Raw genomic sequence first — 20,819 nt, 5'->3', positions numbered from 1 at the left:
CTCACTGTGAATCGCCATCATATTCTGGAACATCACTCATTCATATCAGTTCCTACCACTCTAGTTAGAAAAATCTTACTTTGCAAATCTTACTTTGCACTATGCAGACCAAATCTTGGCTGCTTTAATGAAGTTCAGTGGGACTTCCATCCTTTCTGGACAGAACTCCCCCCTCCCTTAAGGTCATGGCGTCCGTAATGTGCAAGAGATGCCTTTTTAACTTAACACACACCCCCCAGCAAAGATAATATGCAATATACAATACTAGAAGCTTCTCCTTCGCTTGTCAGCTCCCTTACCATTCCTCAATTAACACCCTTCCCACCCCATGCCACCAGCTTTCCCAACCCCATTTCTGGAGCCACTTCTCTCTTCTAGTCTGCAGCCCCCCTTTGCACCCATTTTCACCGTCATCCTCATGCCCTTGTCACTGCCTCCCCCACCTTTTGTGCCACCCCACCTTACTTACTAACCACCCCCTAGTAACCTCCTGCATCCTCTTCCTTCTCCTCCTGCATATTGCACCTAGTAAGCATACTTTTCACCTCCTATTTTGGGGTGAGACAACCATTTTGTTTATTTTTCTGGTCCTCATACATTTTGAAGTTCAAATCAGTTATAGTTTGTTTTTTGCAGTATTTGGATGTGCCTTTTTTCATTTGATTCTGCTTCACTGATAAGCTCCTTTGAAGATTTCTATAGCAGCTGTACTTAGAAGGGACGCGGGTGGCGCTGTGGGTTAAACCACGGAGCCTAGGACTTGCCGATCAGAAGGTCGGCAGTTCGAATCCCCGTGACTGGGTGAGCTCCCGTTGCTCGGTCCCTGCTCCTGCCAACCTAGCAGTTCGAAAGCACGTCAACGTGCAAGTAGATAAATAGGTACCGCTCCGGCAGGAAGGTAAACGGCGTTTCCGTGCGCTGCTCTGGTTCGCCAGAAGCGGCTTAGTCTTGTGGCCACATAATCCGGAAGCTGTACGCCGGCTCCCTCGGCCAATAAATCGAGATGAGCGCCGCCACCCCAGAGTCGGCCACGACTGAACCTAATGGTCAGGGGTCCCTTTACCTTTACCTTACTGTTGTCCCATTGGTTTTTTGCTACTGTGTGCTTCATACTGGGGCCGTTTCTATGATCCCTTGGATTTCACAGGCCATAACATTTGAAAAGGCCACTATAACCAATCTTTTCTGCTCAAGGCAGAGGCGTTCCTTTGGATCCCCAATGGCATTTTCTATCCTTTTATTGTTGGGTACAGTGAAATGTAGTCATGCCAATCTATTTTCTCCATTTGAGTACTGTTTCTGTACTTGCATGATAATCCCATAAACTTTCTGTCTTTTCTAAGAGCTGTAATTGAGTCCTGATGGTTGTAATTGGAACTGGTCTTCTCTTTCCCCCTTTGTTTGCACTGGGAATGATTGAATCACTGTGCATCCCCAGAGAGTCTGTTAATTGGGTGTCTAATAAATATGATAAATAAATAATATCACATCATATGAATAGTTTGTCCCATAAGTATGTTGTAGTGTCACTGAGTCGCCCTTCGGTTTAAGCAAGAGGCTCAACGATACATGAGCAGAAATGCTAAAACATGCTCAGCCATAGAGCAGTGCCTTTTTAAGAGGGGGAAAAAACCCTACTAATTTTGTATGCTGCAGAAACAGCACACTTCTTGTTCCGTTCCCGTTTGCTGTACTTTTTACTATGCAAAGCCAACTTAAGTGTTCTCCAAGGGAAGAATGACAGTACTGCAGTAGAAAGATAATGCATTCAGTCTTGATCAAACCATGACATGACTTGTGCCTTCCTTGCATCTTATTGAGCATAGGTGATGCAGCTCAGTCTCTGGAAGCGTTTTCTGCAGGGCATAGAGCAGTAGAGCTGTTGAAAGCACATCAGTCATTTTATATCTATATGGCATTGATTAATTGGTCTGATCTTCCTCTCTGTTATGATTACACAGCCATGGCTTTAGTTTAGCAACGGGAATGGCTGGGCACAAAAGATTTAACGTGGCCTGTTGGGGCGAGGAAAAGGAAAAGATCTTCCTCATGACAATGAATTAAACTGATTGTCTGGGTTGCTTAATGCAATTAACATGGTTATAAATAACTGGGGGCTGCCTTTAATGAAAGCTGTGGTAGGTTGTTATAGAAATGTTGCCTCTTACAGCTTGCCTCAAGGTATGCATCACTAGAGCTGTTTAAATAGCAAATTTAATTCATTTTTATGCAATTAAACTTAGACTGTGTGTTCTGATAAAATCCCCCAGGGGGTAGAATTATAACACTACAGTAGGATCTGGTTGTCCACCTTTTTAGGGACATTTTGGCTGTCTTTTGTGTGCTGCTGTCAGACATAGAATATTTTTTGTGAGCAGGTTGACACATATTGGGCATATTAATCAATTCTATACACGTGTGTGTGTGTGTGTGTGTGTGTGTGTGTGTGTGTGTGTTTTTAAGACCAGCCTCTTTTATGTATACTCCAAATGATTGTGAAATCTTGTCTATACTGTCAAAATTATTTTGAGTTAGATTTTGCAACATGCAAATTAATTTTATATGAACTAGTACACCTTTAGTTCTCAGCTAACATTAGTTTTCTGCTGCCTTTGGGATGTGGGGGATAGAAAGGGTTGGTTTTTTTAGGGCCTCAATTCTTCTGCTGCTCTTTTCTTTTGGAATTGAAGTTGTTAAAAGAAAAAGGCCTCAGTTCTTCACTGTTGCATAACTGGTCATACACAACAATGAATAAGATTAATCCCATCAGCTCAATGGATTCAGATGTGCCTTGCATTCCGACGCATGTATGGTCTTGCTGTTCTTGAATGCTTATGATGACTTCACAAAAGGCCCCTGTCAGCAATATTAACTAGCACAGAGATTTAATTCTGTATTTATGCAGTTATTGAATGTGCTTCTCAGAGCTTCTGACAAAGGAAACAATGGTGCTCCATAGAGCTAAAAAGGTCAGATTAGTTATATTCTTGAATTTATGAAGACTCCAAGTACAAAGAGTGTCTGCTACTCAAGATAATACTTTAATAAAGCAATCCTGCAACTTTAAAGGCAATTGTTTTAAAAGGCGGGGGGAGGGCTGGAAAACATCACATGTGGTACCAAATAGGCTTTTCCCCTTCTTCTTACTTTTTCTCATCAAACCAATTTCTAGTCCTGTTCACATGACATTAATAGAAGATCTTTACTTAGGAGCTGCTATTTTAATACATGAAAGAGTCACCCAGTTCCAGAATAGGGATAGCTCTTCTAAGGAGATACTCCCACCCATTACATGTATGCATATTTTTGTTTTACACTAACAATTCAGATCCAACCATGATTTACATAGGCTTTCTCCAGTCACTGAAAAATGGAGAACATATATGTTTTTATGCCAAATGTACATTACCTATTTTCATAATAAATCACTGGACTATTTGTGAACAGAATTAAAAATCAAACCATGTCTACTGCATTAGTTAATCTGTCATAAATTATGAAACTATTGATTATACTTTGCCAACATGCTGATTTTTTTCATGCATCTGTCCCTTATGAAGACGCATGAGGCATCTGGATGGGATATTTTAAGGTCTGCTTATTTAAAATAGCCATCAGTAATCATTCCCCCTGCAGTGATTTTAGTAAAGCTTCACCTTTCCCAAGGATTCATGCATTCATGCAGTTTTGAACTACATACAAATAGCAATGTTATAAAGGTAACTGAGTACGCATGAATGTATTCACGAAATCTCCAGGCTCAATTCGCAAAATTATGTTTTGTGACATAAGGAGACACAAAGATTCATTTCTCTACCTGCTCTCTCAGAAGATGGAAAGAGTTATGAGAAAGGGTTGGATTGGCTGCAGAAGGAAAAGACAGGATTTCCTGTGGACCATATGTTTTGGAGTAAAAGTTCTAGAATACGTTCTTTTATTGCATTTATATTTCAGATTTAATAACGCAATTAAAAAAAAAGATACAAGGAGGAGTGTTGCTTTATATAAAGGGACTAGATCTAACTGCTACACTATTAGAAGAAAAATAAGTAGGACAAATAAATTAGTCAGTGCTGACAGTCTTCAGTGCCTGAGCACAGATAAGACTTTGCTAATTTTTCTATACAAGGAGAGGCTTAAAATATGCAGGAAGTTGCACTTCCTGGGTTGAAGAGTGAATAGGAAAGCCATTTTGGGGAAAAGTCAATATGTGCCTTAATTCAGGCTGCTTTAAGCTTAGTGCCACCATTCCATAGAATATATCTATACAGTCCTATACATATGTCATTTCAGAATTAATTTCTGCTGAGTTGAATGGAGCTTGCTCCCAGTTAAGTTACAGCCCAAGGCTCCAAAATTCTCTTAAAGCTATCGTGTTCATCAGATAAAACCTTTCATTTCATTGCTCATCTAGACTTCTGTCATACATGTTGTAGAATTAATGTGTTTGGTTATAAAAACAAGTTTCCCTCATCCCTTGAAGGTACAGTGGCTCTCCATTTTGTACAGTCTGCTATAGTTCCTCTTAACGCCAAGTAAACACTTGCTCTTACATAAAATGTGCTGCTGCTGTCTTCAAAATTTATACTAAACTTCTTCTCTTTCTTTTTTATACTAGCAGCTTTATGTTCATCCCCTAAATTAATAAAACAATTGAAAACCTCTAAAGATACATAAAAGGTGGTAATGATGATTGTGCTCGCTGCTGAAGCACATTTGTCTCTGGGGTGGAATATAAGCAACTGCTTAATAGCAAATTAAACACACTTCGAAGGATTGGGACAAACAAATTCGGCTGAAACATCCAGGGATAATATTTAAATAAGCAGGATCTTTTTGGTACATTGCCAAAATATCTGCACTAAACACCTACCAAAAGAGCTGGCAAATCTTAAACAAAAACAGTCAACAATTTACTTTGTAATATAAAATAAATACATTTGGTTCTTTCTTAAATACAGGCAGTTCTTCAAAATACCCTTTAGCCAAGTCCTATAAAGTCCATTTCTAAGTACTCATGCAATTACAAAGCAATTACAAATACATAGCATACTGCAAACAGATGGATTTGCCTATCTAATGCTGTGATGTTTTGGCTGTGGTTTGGTTTTTTTGTTTTGTTTTTTAAAGCATGGTTGTATGGTTGTTAAAATCTTCAGTTTGTTAAAGTACCTGTGCCTCCATCTCCCATTAGCTAACCTGACAGAGACTTCACAGAAGGTTATCAAGCGTGATTGCTTTTTGTTTCCTTGACAAAGGTTTTAGGATGGTTGCTAGGTGCCAATTTGGATATCATGCCTTTATGTTTTAAAGGTCAAAGGCAGCCCAAAAGTATGTAGCCACTTAGCTTCCTTCCTACCTGCTGTCTCTGCCCATCCCTTAGCCCTGTCTCAGTTTTAAAATCATTAGAAAGCTGTCAAACAAAATATGTCATAGTTTCCAACAATTGAAGGGATATTAAAGCAATGGTGTTGCATTAAGTAGATTCCCTAAACCTATCTCTGAGCAGGAGAGAACCAGCTTTATGGTTTTATGTGAGTGTGTGCAGAATTCTCATTAGGGAAATCTTTTGGAAGTGGGGGGTTTCAGTCTGGTAATCAAAAGGCAGAAGGACTTTTCCAGAGTCACCGGGGGCAGAATTCAGTGCTGTAGTGTTTTAAGGGTGACTCTTTTCTTCCTACTGTTGCATTAATAGGATGGTGAAGTTTTCAAAAATATGCCACCCAGATATTCAAAAACATGCCACCCAAATGTGATCTCAATTGTCATGACTTTTTACCATATTACAACAGGTGCCTTCAATGAAGCAGGTGCCACTGTGCATGCAAATTTAGTAACACTGTGTGTAACCATTTCCTTGGTAAACTAATAAAAGCTGCTTCATTTGTGCATTGTTTTGCAGGTGAAGAACTGAAAGGAAAGATAACAGTCCACAAAAACAGAAAAGATCCACGTTCCCTCATCATAACACTTTCACTGAAAAATGTGAAGCAGACATACAGTCTTCAGTGAGGACTACTCCACAGCTAGCTTTGAAATGTATAAAATGAATAAAAACAATGGTTGTTTGGATCAACAACTTCAAAATACATTTTTCTGGAAATGATAGTGCTAGAAAGTGTGTTCCCACAGACTGTTGGTTCTTCTCTGCTGGCTATTTCATACAATCTGAAGCAGTTAGTAGAAGAAACCACGAGGGAATTAAGTTTATTGCAAGACTGCTATCGTGGACGTGAGCAGTGCAACTTTAAATACTTTTAAATACTTTAAAAGTAATACTTTTGACCTGTTAATGAAATCATACTAAGTTGTACTCAGAGTAGAGTCAATGAAATAAATGAATTGAAGATATGCATGACTAAGTCAGTTGATTTCAATGGGTCTACTCTGAACATGGCATTGTTGGATACCGTTCTTTGATAGTTAAGTATTTAGAAACATAGCCAAGGTTCTTGACAAGGAGTCTGCTGGGATTTACTTATTGCAACCCCCCCCCCCCCCCAGTTTTGGCCTCCTTTAGATGGGCAAAACATTATTTTTCCTCAAGTATTTTTATATTACAACTGAAAAAATAAAGTTTTATTATGTGTATTATAAATTTATTACGTGTCTTGACTATGAGATTTTTGTATTGAGCCACCTGTTGAGACTTTGAGGTATCAGTCTTGTCAATTCTTTGTTTTGCTAACTTGTCACACTTGGTATCATATGCCCTTCTACATACAGGATAAAATCCCATCACCCATGAAGATTGTCATACTTTAAATCTGTAAACTGTAACAAGACATGCACAATACATCATGGCATACTATTGTCTATCTGATGACAATCCAACAGATTCAGAATACCGCAATTGCCATTCGTAATCAGTACTGCTGCTTACAGTACATTGATTTGAGTTAAAGACCAATCTGGTTTTAACATATACCTGGATTCTTTGGCTACCTGAAATAAAGAATAGCACAAATGGGCACATAGGGTTTTTTTTTTAAAAAAAAGTCATGTGCAATCTGCTGCAATACCATGAAAGATAGGTGAGCATTCTGTAACTCTTTAGAAAAATATTCTTTTCCCCTTCACCACTAGATGTTTGAGGCTATGCGCGTGTCTTTACAACAAATGGTGCAGAGGGCAAGATGGCAGCATGAAACAGTAGACACCTAAATAGGTTTAGTGTGGATTTATCTAATGCATTTTCTGCCCTCCAGCATGCAGTCAGAAGGAGTGACTGCCCCTAGCCTTTTAGTAATTATCCTTGTCACCTTAAGGACACTCGGCTATCCATTTTGTCACTTTCTCCTTGATTCTCTATGTATTGCAGAGAATTCAAGTGAGGTACTTGAGTGTGTTTTGAGATGAACTTTAGAGCAGGCTGGAGGTTCTGCCTATTTCAAAGATCTGCATGTGACCTGCCCTCCACCTTGACATGTACACAGAACTGGGGAGTAGGGAAATGCTAGTCGTAGCCAAAGGGGTACACACCCTCATTTAAAGTGTTCTTGTCTGTGATGGAGGGAACTGCAAAGGTCATCTTATTTAGCAGAAAATCCACTACTGCAGTACACCCAACAGGAGATTCCTTTAAGCAGAATCTGCTGCATGCCCACTTAGAAATGAGAGACCACCACTGCCATCTTCAGAGATAGTCTTCTCCACTGTCAACACAGCCAGTGCAGTTGGGAACATTCTTACTAATGTTTAATCTAAATCATTTTCTGTTTAAATGTGAATCTGTTGGTTTAGATCCTACCCTCTGGAGCAAAAGAAAACCCATTTATGTAATAGCCCTTCAAATATTGGAAGAAAACTGTCATGTTGCCTTTTAAATATGGTAATCTCTTCTCCAGGCTAAACAGCTCCAGCTCTTCACATCCTTGTTCTCTATCCCCAAACCACCTGTGTTGTCATCCTCTAAATATATTCCAGTTTGCGGATCATCTCTATGCATTTGCAGTCATTGCTGTATAGAACACTTCTTTCCCTTCTGTCTCCATAAGGCTGTATAGAACACTTCTTTCCCTTCTGTCTCCATAAGGCTATGGCCTGGGCCAAATTGGGAATTAACACTTCAAGCTGATTCTGCATGAAGTTCAGTCACCGGGGAAAGTTTTGTGATGTTCCACCAAGAGTGCTTAACTGCCCTTTCATTTCTCTCAAAGATTGCTCTGTCAAGGGTGTGGGCCAATACATTTTTGGCTAACAAATTGTCACTAACTCCCCCATTTTTAGAACTTGCTTTTGCAGCCAAAATCGTTGCCCCTTAATTTACCAACCTCTTTCCCATCAGTGCATTACTAAAGAAAATGGTTCTTTTAATAAATTCTTACAAGTGGTGCTAATACTTAAAAATAAGATCTCAAATTAATCACATCACTAAATAGTTTATTAATGATGCAAAGCCACATGGGCTATTAAAGCTAAGAGGTTTGTCATTAGCTGATGTAACTACAGTTTGTGCAGACTGTTTTTATATTTAATGATTCCTTTAACTATTTAAGGCAATGATATGACTAGCCATTGAAGATGGAACGTTTGCTGTATATAGGCACCAGGTCTGGGAATCATGAAGAGTGCTATAGGGTAAACTCCTGTAGCTAATAATTAAAAGTTATTCAGAATGGGCAAATACTCCAGTATAATAATCATAAATCCCATTATTATTTTCATCTACTACCATTTTGCAATTGGCTATACGAAAATAATTTTCAAAGCTGTTTTTGGAGACATTTTCCAAAAGCTAGCTATGCTACACTGGGGAGAACACAGGAGCCCTATCACAGATAAGAAGCAAGAAAAAACTCTTGGACTATGAGGTAAGCTATTACTCATCAGATTCCTTTTTAGTTGTTCCTGGATAAATTAGAATCAGTTGTATACATGTGGAGTTTCCAGAAATTCAGAAGTATTATCTAGTACTGAGTTTGACCCAACCTTTCCTGGTTATTTTTGCTAAAGTATAAAATAGGATTTATTTCTGGGTGTCAAGTGTATATAAAGAAATAAAACATGCTTCTATGGAACTGGAAAACAGTATTATCCCCACAAGGGAACTTTTCCATTTATAATACGCCACTAGATTATTTCGGAGTGTGTCAGCAACTGAGCTGCAAAACTGAGCATAGCTTTGTCATTGGAGAAGGGAAAGCCATTAATATGGCGGCTGCTCTGGGTCTTTTCTTAAGAAATGAGCCTCCTATTGGGACCTTTAATAGATTTGGGGTTTTTCCCCCATCTCACACTTTCTTGGTTGTCCTTTGTTTTTAATTCTCTAGGACATAGTGTGTTTACTTTAATGAGATGCAGGGCCTGTGATCCAGCAGGAAGAGTGCTTAATCTTAAACTCGACAATGTTCTAATGGGTAAAGGAATGCAGAGAAGCATGACAGATCGTTTCATACAATCGCTGTAGCCTCCTGATTCAGATCCTTTAAAAAGAGAGGGTTATCCTTATTCCCAGACGATGTCAAAGTGGCATGATTATATAAGAGTGCTTACTGATAGAGAAGTTGGACTGCATGGTGGTGGGGGGGGGCATACTGAAGAACACAAGGCTACCTGGGCAATCCTAAAATGTGGGGAGAGGGGAAATCCCACAGCTGAAGAACTTCCTAATCGTTGCTGCCTTTATCTGGCTAGCATGGAAGAAGGTGGAATTATCTTGTTTGCTCTGTCCACCACCCCTGATTTATTTATTTCTGTTCCTAATGTTCCCTTTGATATTAACATAATGGATAGAAAATCACTACACTCTCTCCAGGACTGGTGTAGGATTCTGTCCCCCTTTTCAGGATTGTTTCGGGAACAAGGATTTGGGATCCTGCAGGTCCACACCCACCCTTTCTTAACCCTGTGAAAAACTGCTGATGGTACAATTACACCTGCTGAGCTTTATGGGGCCTCCTTAAGAGCACAAGTGCTGCCTTCACCTGTACTTACACCATCTCCCAATACGTACTCCTTAGGCAGACTTTCACCTGCTTTAGAAGTGCAGCCTCTAGTATCATTCATAAACAAGGGACACTACAGATGCTACCAAATGAGAAAATTGGGATCAAGTGTGAGAAGTCATGTCATCTCGGCCTACTTTCCTTGCTACAGGAGGTATCGAGCAAAACAGGGAAGCAGAAAAGGAAGTTGATAAACTCCCATGGGCCGGTCAGTGTCTTGGACTAGGTCAAATCCCAGCAAAAGCAATAGTCACCAAACATTGTCCTTCGCTCACATGTGAGTACTGCAAGGCTGCCTCTGCAAATAGGCAGAGTGATCAGCTGCTTCAGGCAGCAAACCCTACTTTGTGTGTGCTGCTGCTTCCTGCCATTCTTCCTGAGCACCCTAGTTTGCATTGCACCACTTGAGCTGAAATGCTGATGTCACAGAATCATAGAACTGTAGAGTTGGAAGGGGCCACAAGGGTCTAGTCCAACCCCTTGCAATGCAGGAATCTTTTTGTCTAACCTGATGCTCGAACCCACAGCCCTGAGATTAAGAGTCTCATGCTCTACCAATTGAGTCTTCTGTCAGTTTTGAAGCAAGAGGCAACTTCTACTCCAATCTGCTTCTGTATGTAAAATGGAGGACAAATCAACTTGACCTTCATCTTGGGCAACAAAGGGTTGTATCCAATGTAGTGCTAAGCTGAAGTCACTTAGCGATATACTTTTTCTGCTAGCAAAACATTTTGCACCATCAGGACATTGTTGCACAAGAGAATGCATACGCAAGTTGCTGCTAACTATGTTGCACAATAGATTGTGCAATCTGTTGCACGATTCATTTCTGCTAGCAGAATTGTTGTGTTGGATTCCTTGGTTGTGCAACATTAAAGAACCTTTGCACTAGCAGAGAACATTGGATGCAGCCCAAAATGTCCTCAGCTGGTCCTAGGGAAAATAGCAATAAATTAAGTTCCAGATTTGGGGACTTTATTCAAGATAATCTGCACCATGGGTTGGAAAACCTAATGGCATTCTGCCATGCTAAGATAAACTTGCCTAAGCAGCTGGGAAAAGTGAAGGAGATGCTGTTAAGGTTTTTACTAAACCCTTCCAACCATCTCAGATAGATGCTGGTAACAGTGGCAGCACATGAAATGATCCATTATAGCAACTAAATGCAAGTACCATGGAATGAGCTCAGTGCTGCTTTTGACTTTCCACTGCTGCTGTTCCTACGGCTGTTGGCAGTGGGTAACCAAAGCAAAACACACACAAAAAACCCAAGCCACTTAATGGGGCCCATACAAATTAAAGAGGAATAAAAATTACTCAACAAGTTAATTTGATTTTCCACTTGGGTACGACTCAAACTCCCATGGAAATGTGTATAATGTAGTGGAATAAAGCTCTAGAGAACAAAATAGGGTTGGTGCACCCAGATAGTTGTCTAATATATCCAAAAATGGTTTCCATTGTGTTTTATAGTAGCGTCACCAATATTCAGACACTGACATTTGCTTTAAGATGCTTTACACTGATCATTTTTATGTGGTTGGTGCAACTCAGCATTAAGGATACTGTTCTGTCAGCACAAGCATTTCTGCATGTCTGGTGGAATGATCTCCACTATTCTCTCATCCCTCCAGAGCAGATTTGAGAAGGGGCAGGAGGTGTGAAAGGGGGAAGTCCCATTGCACCGATTTCCTCTAGCTCAACTATCTGGAAGAAATTGGCCAATTATTGAAATATACATTTGTTAAAAAACCAGAAGCTTTTCTACTAGGTATTGTAGGTACGGACATTAATAGACAAGATAACAAGTTATTTTTATAACAGCTGTGAGAATATTATTGGCACAGAAATGGAAACAAGAAGAATTGCTGACAAAGGAGGACTGGCAGATAAAACTGATGGACTACGCAGAATTGGGTAAGGTAACAGGAAGGATTCGTAACCAGTGGGACCAGAAGTTCTTGAAAGACTGGAGTAAATATGCGAAATATTTGAAAGACAATTGTAGTAATTTGACTACGCTTGTAGGACTACAAGAAGTTATGTAAGGAGAATAATATGAAATATTACAAAAAAAGGATTTAGGAAACAGCTTTTATTGAAGATTTGAACTGTTAAAGTAATATGGACAATAACAAAATGCAGAATTAAGACGTAAAGTTTGAAAATCATTGGTTGTGGTTGATGGAAGTAGTAGGCTAAAACATAGCCAAATGGGCATACAAATTGAGAAGACATGTTGTGTTTTTATCTTTTGTTTGTTTGTGTAAAAATCAATAAAAATATTAAAAAAGAAATTGGCCAATTGTATTTTTTACTAAGGATTACACCTATAGTAAACTCACAACATGGCTACTAAAATGTAAAGGTGTTCAAAACCTGAAGAGCTGGCAACCAGGAGAGGGGGTAGAAAGAAAGGTTAAGTCTACTGGTTCTTGGGTTAACAATGATCTTTCACTCTGCATTTAAATGGATTTTTCCCTGTTGCTGCCCCAGGAAGACTGGCAATTTGGAAGCACACTCACTCTGAAATGCCAAACCAAATTTCTTAACTTCTTCTCCATCCCGGCTTTCGGATGTTCTGTGGCAGTGATTCTCTTTAGGAGAGGGGGTGGACAGACTCACATGCTAGATACATGGACCGTAAGATATGATCATATGAGGCAGGCCAATTATGGGTCTCTCCTGGCATCTGGGAATAACGGGGGGAAGGCTAATGTTGCATCATGGTTATTGAACTTAACAAAGTTCAGTTGTATATACAATTGAGCTTTTATTGAACCTCTCGATGAAGTGTGCAATGAACTAGTAATGAGCAACTTAGGTGGGGGAGGATCTCTTAATAGCATTGACCTTTGTCACATTACTGGATAGCCTTAACCCACTGTCCATTCAGCTGGAAAATTGGATTGGGGGAGTGCATGTGGTGGAACTTCTCTGCTATTCAGGAACTGTAGTAAAGCTATGCTTTCCCCATGTGAGTGAATTGATTCCTGCATTGGAAACAGAAACATAAGGAAACTACTAGCGGTGGTTCACTCCTTTTGTCTGTAAGCCACCTAACCAAAAATTTAAAAGAGAGATTTTCTAAGGTATTCATAGCTCCTAATTTTTCTGAAACAACTGTAAAACCTCAGATTCATTACCTTTTAAGATGAGCTTTCTTTAAGCAGCAGTGAGGAACTGATCTGGAGCAACCAATGCCCCCTTCCCCAGTGAAACAAGTTGTGGGTTAAGCATCCACCATCCCTATTCCCAACATACCTTATGATGCTGCTTTTCAAACATAAATCAGTGTTTTTCATTCAAACCAGTTAAGCACCTTTAAAAAGGTAAAGGACCCCTAACAGTTAAGTCCAGTCGCAAACGACTCTGCGATTACTGTGCTCAACTCGCTTTACTGGCCAAGGGAGCCAACGTTTGTCTGCAGACAGTTTTTCCAGGTCATGTGGCGAGCATGACTAAGCCGCTTCTGGCACAACAGAACACCGAAACCAGAGCAGCGCATGGAAACAGCGTGTACCTTCCTGCCGGAGCAGTACCTATTTATCCACTTGCACTTTTTTGGCGTGCTTTCGAACTGCTAGGTTGGCAGGAGCAGGGACCGAGCAATGGGAGCTCACCCCACCGCGGGGATTTGAACCGCTGACCTTCTGATTAGCAAGCCCTAGGCTCAGCGGTTCAGACCACAGCACAACCCGCCATCAATATAAATGTGGGATATGTACAAAAAGGAATAAATATATAACCTTTAAGAGTATTTCATAATCAATTATCAAATTGAAATCAAAGGTGATGGAATTGATTATTTCATCAGTAGACTATTAAAATATGGTGTTGTTTTTCTCAGTGTTCTTCAGTGATGCTCCTGCTAGGCAAAAATTCTTAGACAGCACAATTCTTACAGCACAATTCTAACCATTTCTAACCATGTGGAGTTCAGTAGGACTTAATTCCACATAAGTGGGGTTGGGATTGCAGCCTTGATCATATAAATCAGATGCTTACTTAGAAAATCCAAATCTGCTGGTTGGAACCACCTTATTCCCAGTGGCATAGTGTGGGTTGTATCCTTGGCACTGTCCACCGATAGGCTAGAACGAAGGGGCAATAGCTCAGCAACCTAACTGAGTGGCTACTGCAGTGCTCCATGAGCGGCGAGTACAGCAGAGAGTGGGATGGGGGATTGGTCAGGTGGGTATCTTTCTAAAGCCCTCCAGAGGGTGCCCTAACAACCAGCCATCTCCCAAATCCACTCCGCAATCCACCCAGACAAATATTGGGAGATTTTCTGTGTGAGGGGGAGACTGTGCTATTTTTAAAATTTATTATTACTACTTTACTCGTTTTTCTTTTGAAATTTTGCACCCCTAAGAATTTTGCCTCCAGGGCAACTGGCCCTGGGGCCCCGCCCAAACTACACCAATGCTTCTTCCTGTTCCCCCATATTTTAAACCCCAGGTTTTATGCTGGCGTTCATATGGCCCTGTTGTTACGTTCCATTGTTTAGAAATGTGTTCCATTATTATACCACAACGTCAGTTTTCCAGGGTAAGCAGAGACATAAGGCTAATTTGCCTTCTTTCCTGCTTCTGAATCAAACTGCTAGCACTTTTCTCCCTGCTATCGCTATTTGATAAAGGTTGCCCTGATCAGCTCTTGAAGTTCAAATTTTAAAAGCCTTGGTGTGGCAGGCTGTTTCCTTTCAGCATTTCAAACCACTAAAATGTGATACAATTCAACAGTTAATATTAAACCTGCCTGAGAGAAGATTGTTTTAGAAGTCTCTCTGAGCAGATCCAGTGCTTTGGGAAGGGCAGAGGACAGTATCCCTTGCATCTGGCTGCCCAAACATCAATCCTGCTATTGCTGCTGAAATGATTCTCTGCTACTGCCCGATTGTGCAGGCATGAATCAATGGACAGACAAGAAGATAGTCTTGCCAGACAGACTGTATCTAGGATTGGTAGCAGATACACAGGACTGTCTCAGGTAAATCCAGATGTGTGGAGAGCGAGCATGCTCATGAAATAATCTTGTTGGCTTTTTTATATTTAAGGGGGTTAAAGCAAGCATCTAGATAACCGAAAAGGATATGTGCTATTGTAGCCAATGATCTCTTAATCAATTTCACCATCATTGCAATCCTGTGAACCATCTGCCCCTTGGGAATCTGCCAGCATATTAAGCATTATGTCAGACTGACTTATCTGGATGGCCAAGCAGTGGAAGAGCAGAATGAGAGAACCAAGATAAGAGGCCTTAACAGCCTATGTATTGTAAATGCAATGGAGGAGAAATATTCTGTTTTCTTTCACTAGGCCTGTGCTGTGCTGTTTGCATCTCTAGTGGGGAGAATAACTGAACAGCATGTGTCCAGATTTTTTCCTGCATTTTCTCTACCTTTGCAAGCAGCTTCTGTATTTTAAGAAGGTTCCTTCCGCTTATGGTTTACACTTCCGCTTTTGTACTAAGATGCATGGAAATTAATTTAGCCAAGGACATGGGAGTGCAAGTCCAGGTATATCTCACTAGATAGCCTTCATCAAGAGATACCTAAATGTCAGAACATACACACAGAAATATATAATTAACATTCTGATTAATTAACATTTTATTGTTTTAACCATAGTATGTTATTTGATCAGTATCTTGAATGTTGGGCTACTGAGGTATCTGCACAATAGATAAAGAAAGAAGTTGGTTTTAATATTTATAATTCTGATATACTTCCTTTCAAAATGTCGTAATTTTTGAAAAGTTGCATGATATTTTCCAGGCTTAACTATATTTTGTCTGCACTTACCCTCCTTATGCTATATTTCTGTATGTATATTCTTCATTTTATATCTCCCATGATAAAGGACATATTTTATATTATGCCTTTTTCCCTGATGGGACTCAAGGTGGCTTACAGATAAAAACAAGAATCAATAAAAACATAGAAAAACAACAACATAAAAAAAAACTATTAAACATTGATAGAATTAAATCTGTGTGTGTGTGTGTGTGTGTGTGTGTGTCGTGTGTGTGAAATATCTATTTAAAACATACACATAATTACAATAAAAACAGCCTGGGACCAGCCCCTCCATTCAGTGGCATAGCGTGGGGGGTGCAGGGTGGGCCGGCCGCACCGGGCGCAACATCTGGGGGGGGGGGCGCTCGAACTCGCAGCTCTCTGCCCCTACTAAAATCCACGGGTTAGGGGGCGCAAATTACTTGCCTTGCCCCGGGTGCTGACAACCCATGCTATGCCACTGCCTTCATTAAAAGCAGCTCCCAAAAGCCTGGTTGCAACAAAAGTCTCTTTGTCTGCTGGTGGAAGCACAGGAAGGAGGGAGCCAGTGTAGCTTCTCTAGGGAGGAAATTCCAGAGTCTGGGAGCAGCCACCAAGAAGGCCCTCTCCCACATCCCCACCAAGCATGCCTGTGAGAGTGGTGGGACCAAGAAAAGGTCCTATTTTAACTTGAAAAACATTGCAGTTCAATCAATTACCTCCAATTTTGCATTTATTGCTTAACTCTTTGGGCCCATTGTTGATTGGGTGCTGCCCTCCTACTGTGCTTTTTCACATATGTAAGAAGCAACTATTAAGGTGGCAGTCTTGTTTCCACTTACCTGGGTATATATAAGCCCCATTCAACTCAATGGGACTTACTTCTGAGTAGACATGCTTAGGATTGCACAGAAACTAACCAGACCCACCAAGAAGTGGCTTCTCTGAATTCATCCCTTGCTCTTTCTTCATCTAAATGCCGCTGTCCTCCTCACTCTTACTTGGAAAATGATCCATTGTGGAGATATTCCAGAATTATACCTTTAATGTCCTGCTGCTGTCTGAGAAATATGCTAGTGAAGTGGATGGCAGTTGCAGGATCTGTATTCAATTGCTTTAACTTCAGAATAATAGGTCCTTTGTGCTTGCTTTTTCAAAAATTGTGCTTACACAATGGAGGAAAAAATCCTGCCCAAAATAAATTTGACAGTAGCCAAAAAGCTCAGCACTACAAATTATTTGCCATTGTTGAGAAATCAAACTCCTTTCTGTTGGAAAATGTGTGTGTGTGTCCCCTACTGAATTTCAGTCTTAAGGACTTATTTCTTTCACGTTCCACATATTGAGGAATGAAACCTGTCAGTGTAAAATAGGTCAGCACTTGTTCTGCTGCAAGATAAACCACACTTCAAAGTGAACCAAGCAAACTATTTTCCTCAGGAGGACCAGGCTGAACTTATTGGTACTTGGAGATAGCTTCGTTCTCAGTAAATTTCTGGGGCAGAGACTATTGCTTGTCAAGGCGAATCCGGATTTTAGTGGTCATATAGCTGGTCAAGAAAACTGCAGGTGAGGCTTGTTTCCAAGGGTTCACCTTGTTTTACAGCAGCGGTGAGCAATCTTTGCCCACCAATGGTTGTTGGACTCCATGTCCCATCACTCCCAGTCAGCACGGCCAATGGTCAGGGATGTTGGGAGCTGCAGTCCAGTAACACCTAAGGGAGACTTACAGCGCCTGCTGTGGCTGTAGAGACCAATATAGGAGAGACATGTTTTGTTGCGGCTGGAGCAGATGAAGGCATCTGGTTGTGCTGATGTAGGTGTGTCACGGCATTTATTCTTTCTGCGCTTCTCCCAGCGGTCATTCCTCCTCTCGTCACTGCTGTGGATGCACAGCTGGACAGATTGTCTCCAGGCTCTGCAGCCATCTGCAAGGAATTCCCACACAGTGGGGTTGATGTTGCCAGCCTTCATGTCACGTAGCCTTCATGGAGGGTAAATCCCCCCCCCCCTGTATTCTACTGCCCCGCAGTTCAGTGCACCAGTACACCATTATTACTGTTTATTACTGAGATTTGTTTATTTAGATAGACCCTTATTCTGAGCTTTTACTTGAACTTAGATTCTGTTTCAGCCTTGAGGGGAGAGGTGGAATAAGGGTTCAGTTTAGTTTGACACCCTGACTGACATTTTTTGCTGAAACCATAGATGTCTGTAAGGCGTGTATTCTAGAAATATGATACAGTGGTACCTCAGGTTAAGTACTTAATTTGTTCCGGAGGTCCGTACTTAACCTGAAACTGTTCTTAACCTGAAGCACCACTTTAGCTAATGGGGCCTCCTGCTGCTGCTGCGCCACCAGAGCACGATTTCTGTTCTCATCCTGAAGCAAAGTTCTTAACCTGAAGCACTATTTCTGGGTTAGTGGAGTCTGTAACCTGAAGCGTATGTAACCTGAAGCGTATGTAACCCGAGGTACCACTGTATAGTGGCCAGCAGAAATCCTTGGTAGAATAGAGGGTCCATGGTCAGGGGACAATAGATGTTAGCAGCGTGACTGCCTGGCTAGTGATGCAGAAACTTCCTCCAGATGCGTCTGTCCCTCTCACAACCGTGCACCTGATCCCCTTGAGCTCCCAACTTCCAATATTATTAAATGAAAATTCCCTGACAGAAGCCAAGTCCCCTATTCACAGTCTTCTTACTGTCTAGATTCATAGCTGTGTCAGAATTCAGAATGTGTATTTGAACATTCCAGCAGCTGTTGTGTAAATAAATTAAAGCAACTGGAGACAAGAACACAAGGCTAGGTGCACATCCTGCTTCCACCGCTTGATGAGTTAACACAAGCTGCCGCAGAGAAGCCTAACCGCACAAGCAATTAATGCTTTAAAGATTTACCAGACCCTTCATTATCTGGGGATAATTTCAACTGAAATGAGAGAGAACTTTTATCAGAGAGCTCTTATAAAGGTAATGATTTCCCTGTCCAAGAGACTTGGCTCTTTATTAACTGAAAGGACCTACGCTAGGAAATTCTGTACAGTTACAGAAGAAGGGGGCACTCATCTTCAAGCCAGCCAGCAATATTTAAAACCGTGATTAGAACACCACCAGCAGCAAATCAAAATTAAATTCACCCAATCTAACCTGCAGCTTACTGTGGCAGGCAACACAATCATGTGCTATATACTTTATATCACATATAATAAATTGCAGAAAGTCAATTTTAACAGGAAATTGGTAGGTCATAATAATCTGATGTAATTCAGGAAAAAAGATTAAATTAATGGACTTTCATAAGCCAGCGTGCATTATTTCTTAATATGAGCATTACAATAAAACCAGGTTAATAATTTGTTTCCATATCTAAGAAAAGTTTAAAAATATAGCTTTTCATTTAAAAAAGAGAGAGAGAGCAGGGAAAGTACAAAGAAATGTGTCACCTTTAGCAAAGTCTGTTTTATCTCCCCATGCTTTGATGGCTTTGTTCTGCAGTAAAAGGAGCTACAGAAATCCAAGAAACAGCCTTGTGTGACTGATTGCTTGCTAGCCTTATTTCCCTTTTTATAATCCAAATGGTAAAACAAGCCAGTCATTTAAAACATGCAAGAGGAGGAATGTTCATGCACCTCTGTTTGTTTATTATTTTATTTATTCAATTTAATGTTCATCAGAAGTAGATTTTGCTTAAGATACAATTGGCTGAAATTAGTCCTGAAAATGATCAGCCAGAATGAGAGAGAGAACGCAAGAGATGAGCTGTAACATCAGCCATGCAATATTTCCTAATTCCTGGGATGTGCAGTCTTGAAATCATCTAATGGCCCAGCTGTATGACTGGCAGCTGCCATTGCTGGACCTTGTTCACAGCTGCCATCTGTGGTGCGGCAGCACCTGCCATTGGCATGGCTGGTTCCATTGTCTGCCCTTCACTTCAGTCAAGCTTGTTAAGAGCCATGCAATGACACTTGTGTGGCATTGGTGAGAGATGGCGCCATTGCATTCTGAAGGGCCATTTGGACAACCACGCACTTGGTATTTTCGGGGGGAAATTATGCTGCAGCTGAAGCTATGTGGTCAGTGTGGCATGCAGGGCAAAGTGATTCAACCAGCTAGCAACCCATCTTCCTTGAAAATGAAGTTACATGGTAGTAGGGACCGTTTGTGGGCTTATCTAACTGTTCTGGCTCCATTCACAGCAGAACCATGTAAGCCCCTGGTGTACTAAGAGCTGCAGTTCATTCTCTTCCTTGCACTGAAAAGTTTGATTCTTTAGAACAGGTGTGGGTGGCAATCTGTCATTGGACTCCAACTTCCATCAATCTTAGTGAGCATAGTTGTGGGAACGTTGAGGAAGGCAGGAGAGGATGTATTGATTGAATATTATTCTTTCTCACTCATGCTAGTGAGCAAGCAGCAGAGCACATTCCCTTGCAGATTGCTGGAAGCAAGTTGATGATTCGTTAGAATCCTTTAATTTAAGCAATCCAATCTGGATTGTCTAGTCTGGATTGTTCCTGGTAAATTTCCCCTTTATTTCCCTCTTAAAATAAGAATTACACGACAGTCTTCTTTAAAAGTAAGAGTGAAGTGTACTTACATTCAGTTCACAGCAGTAATCTGAAGGCAGGTTTTATGTTGTGGTTACAGTTACTTTTGTAGAGAAAAGAAGTCTGAGCTACGCCTCAGATTTTCCACATTGTGGCTTCCATCATCCGTAAGGATGAGCCATGTGCTGGCTAAAAGCCAGAAGAGGAGGTCCAAGAGAGAAGTCCGAAATGAGAAAATGGAAAAGGGAAGATGGCTGCATGGCTAGCCCTTTTACATGGTCAGCTAGGGTCATGCCCATCTACCTGGTCACACACAGGGGGAGGAGGCACCAGAATAAGTATGACAGGAAGTCCTCCCTGTCTGGGGCCACATCCCCCTGTGTGTCCACTCTAGGCAACAGGAAAATGTTGTACTTGACTGCTTCAGTGATGATAACATCCCACAATAGTCAATGGCCAAGGGCAGCATCTGAAGGCCCACAGGTTCCCCATCTCTGCGTTCACACTCTCGCTCTCACTCTCACTGTAGTCTGCCCTTCG

At 40.9% G+C, this 20,819-nt stretch overlaps 2 protein-coding genes across 3 annotated transcripts in view; both read left to right on the top strand.

Moving 5' to 3' along the window:
* The window catches only part of PRMT3 (protein arginine methyltransferase 3), a 57,964-nt gene extending 50,998 nt beyond the window's left edge, over nucleotides 1-6,966 (top strand). Inside the window, exon 16 of the mRNA XM_083434612.1 lies at nucleotides 5,903-6,966. Within this exon, the coding sequence (XP_083290738.1) occupies nucleotides 5,903-6,012 (110 nt within the window). The 3' untranslated portion in view covers nucleotides 6,013-6,966. The remainder of the gene's footprint in view (nucleotides 1-5,902) is intronic.
* A 7,785-nt stretch (nucleotides 6,967-14,751) lies between these two features.
* The window catches only part of SLC6A5 (solute carrier family 6 member 5), an 85,998-nt gene continuing 79,930 nt past the window's right edge, over nucleotides 14,752-20,819 (top strand). Inside the window, exon 1 of one of the 2 annotated variants that reach the window (XM_083430746.1) lies at nucleotides 14,752-14,939. In XM_083430746.1, coding sequence (XP_083286872.1) covers nucleotides 14,865-14,939 — 75 coding nt within the window. In that variant the 5' untranslated portion in view covers nucleotides 14,752-14,864. The remainder of the gene's footprint in view (nucleotides 14,940-20,819) is intronic. The other variant, XR_014508758.1, reaches the window with a different exon arrangement.

This window comes from Podarcis tiliguerta, assembly GCF_965153285.1.
Source record: "Podarcis tiliguerta genome assembly, chromosome: 1".
Lineage (NCBI taxonomy): Eukaryota > Metazoa > Chordata > Lepidosauria > Squamata > Lacertidae > Podarcis > Podarcis tiliguerta.
This window is presented reverse-complemented; position numbering and strand designations above follow the sequence as displayed.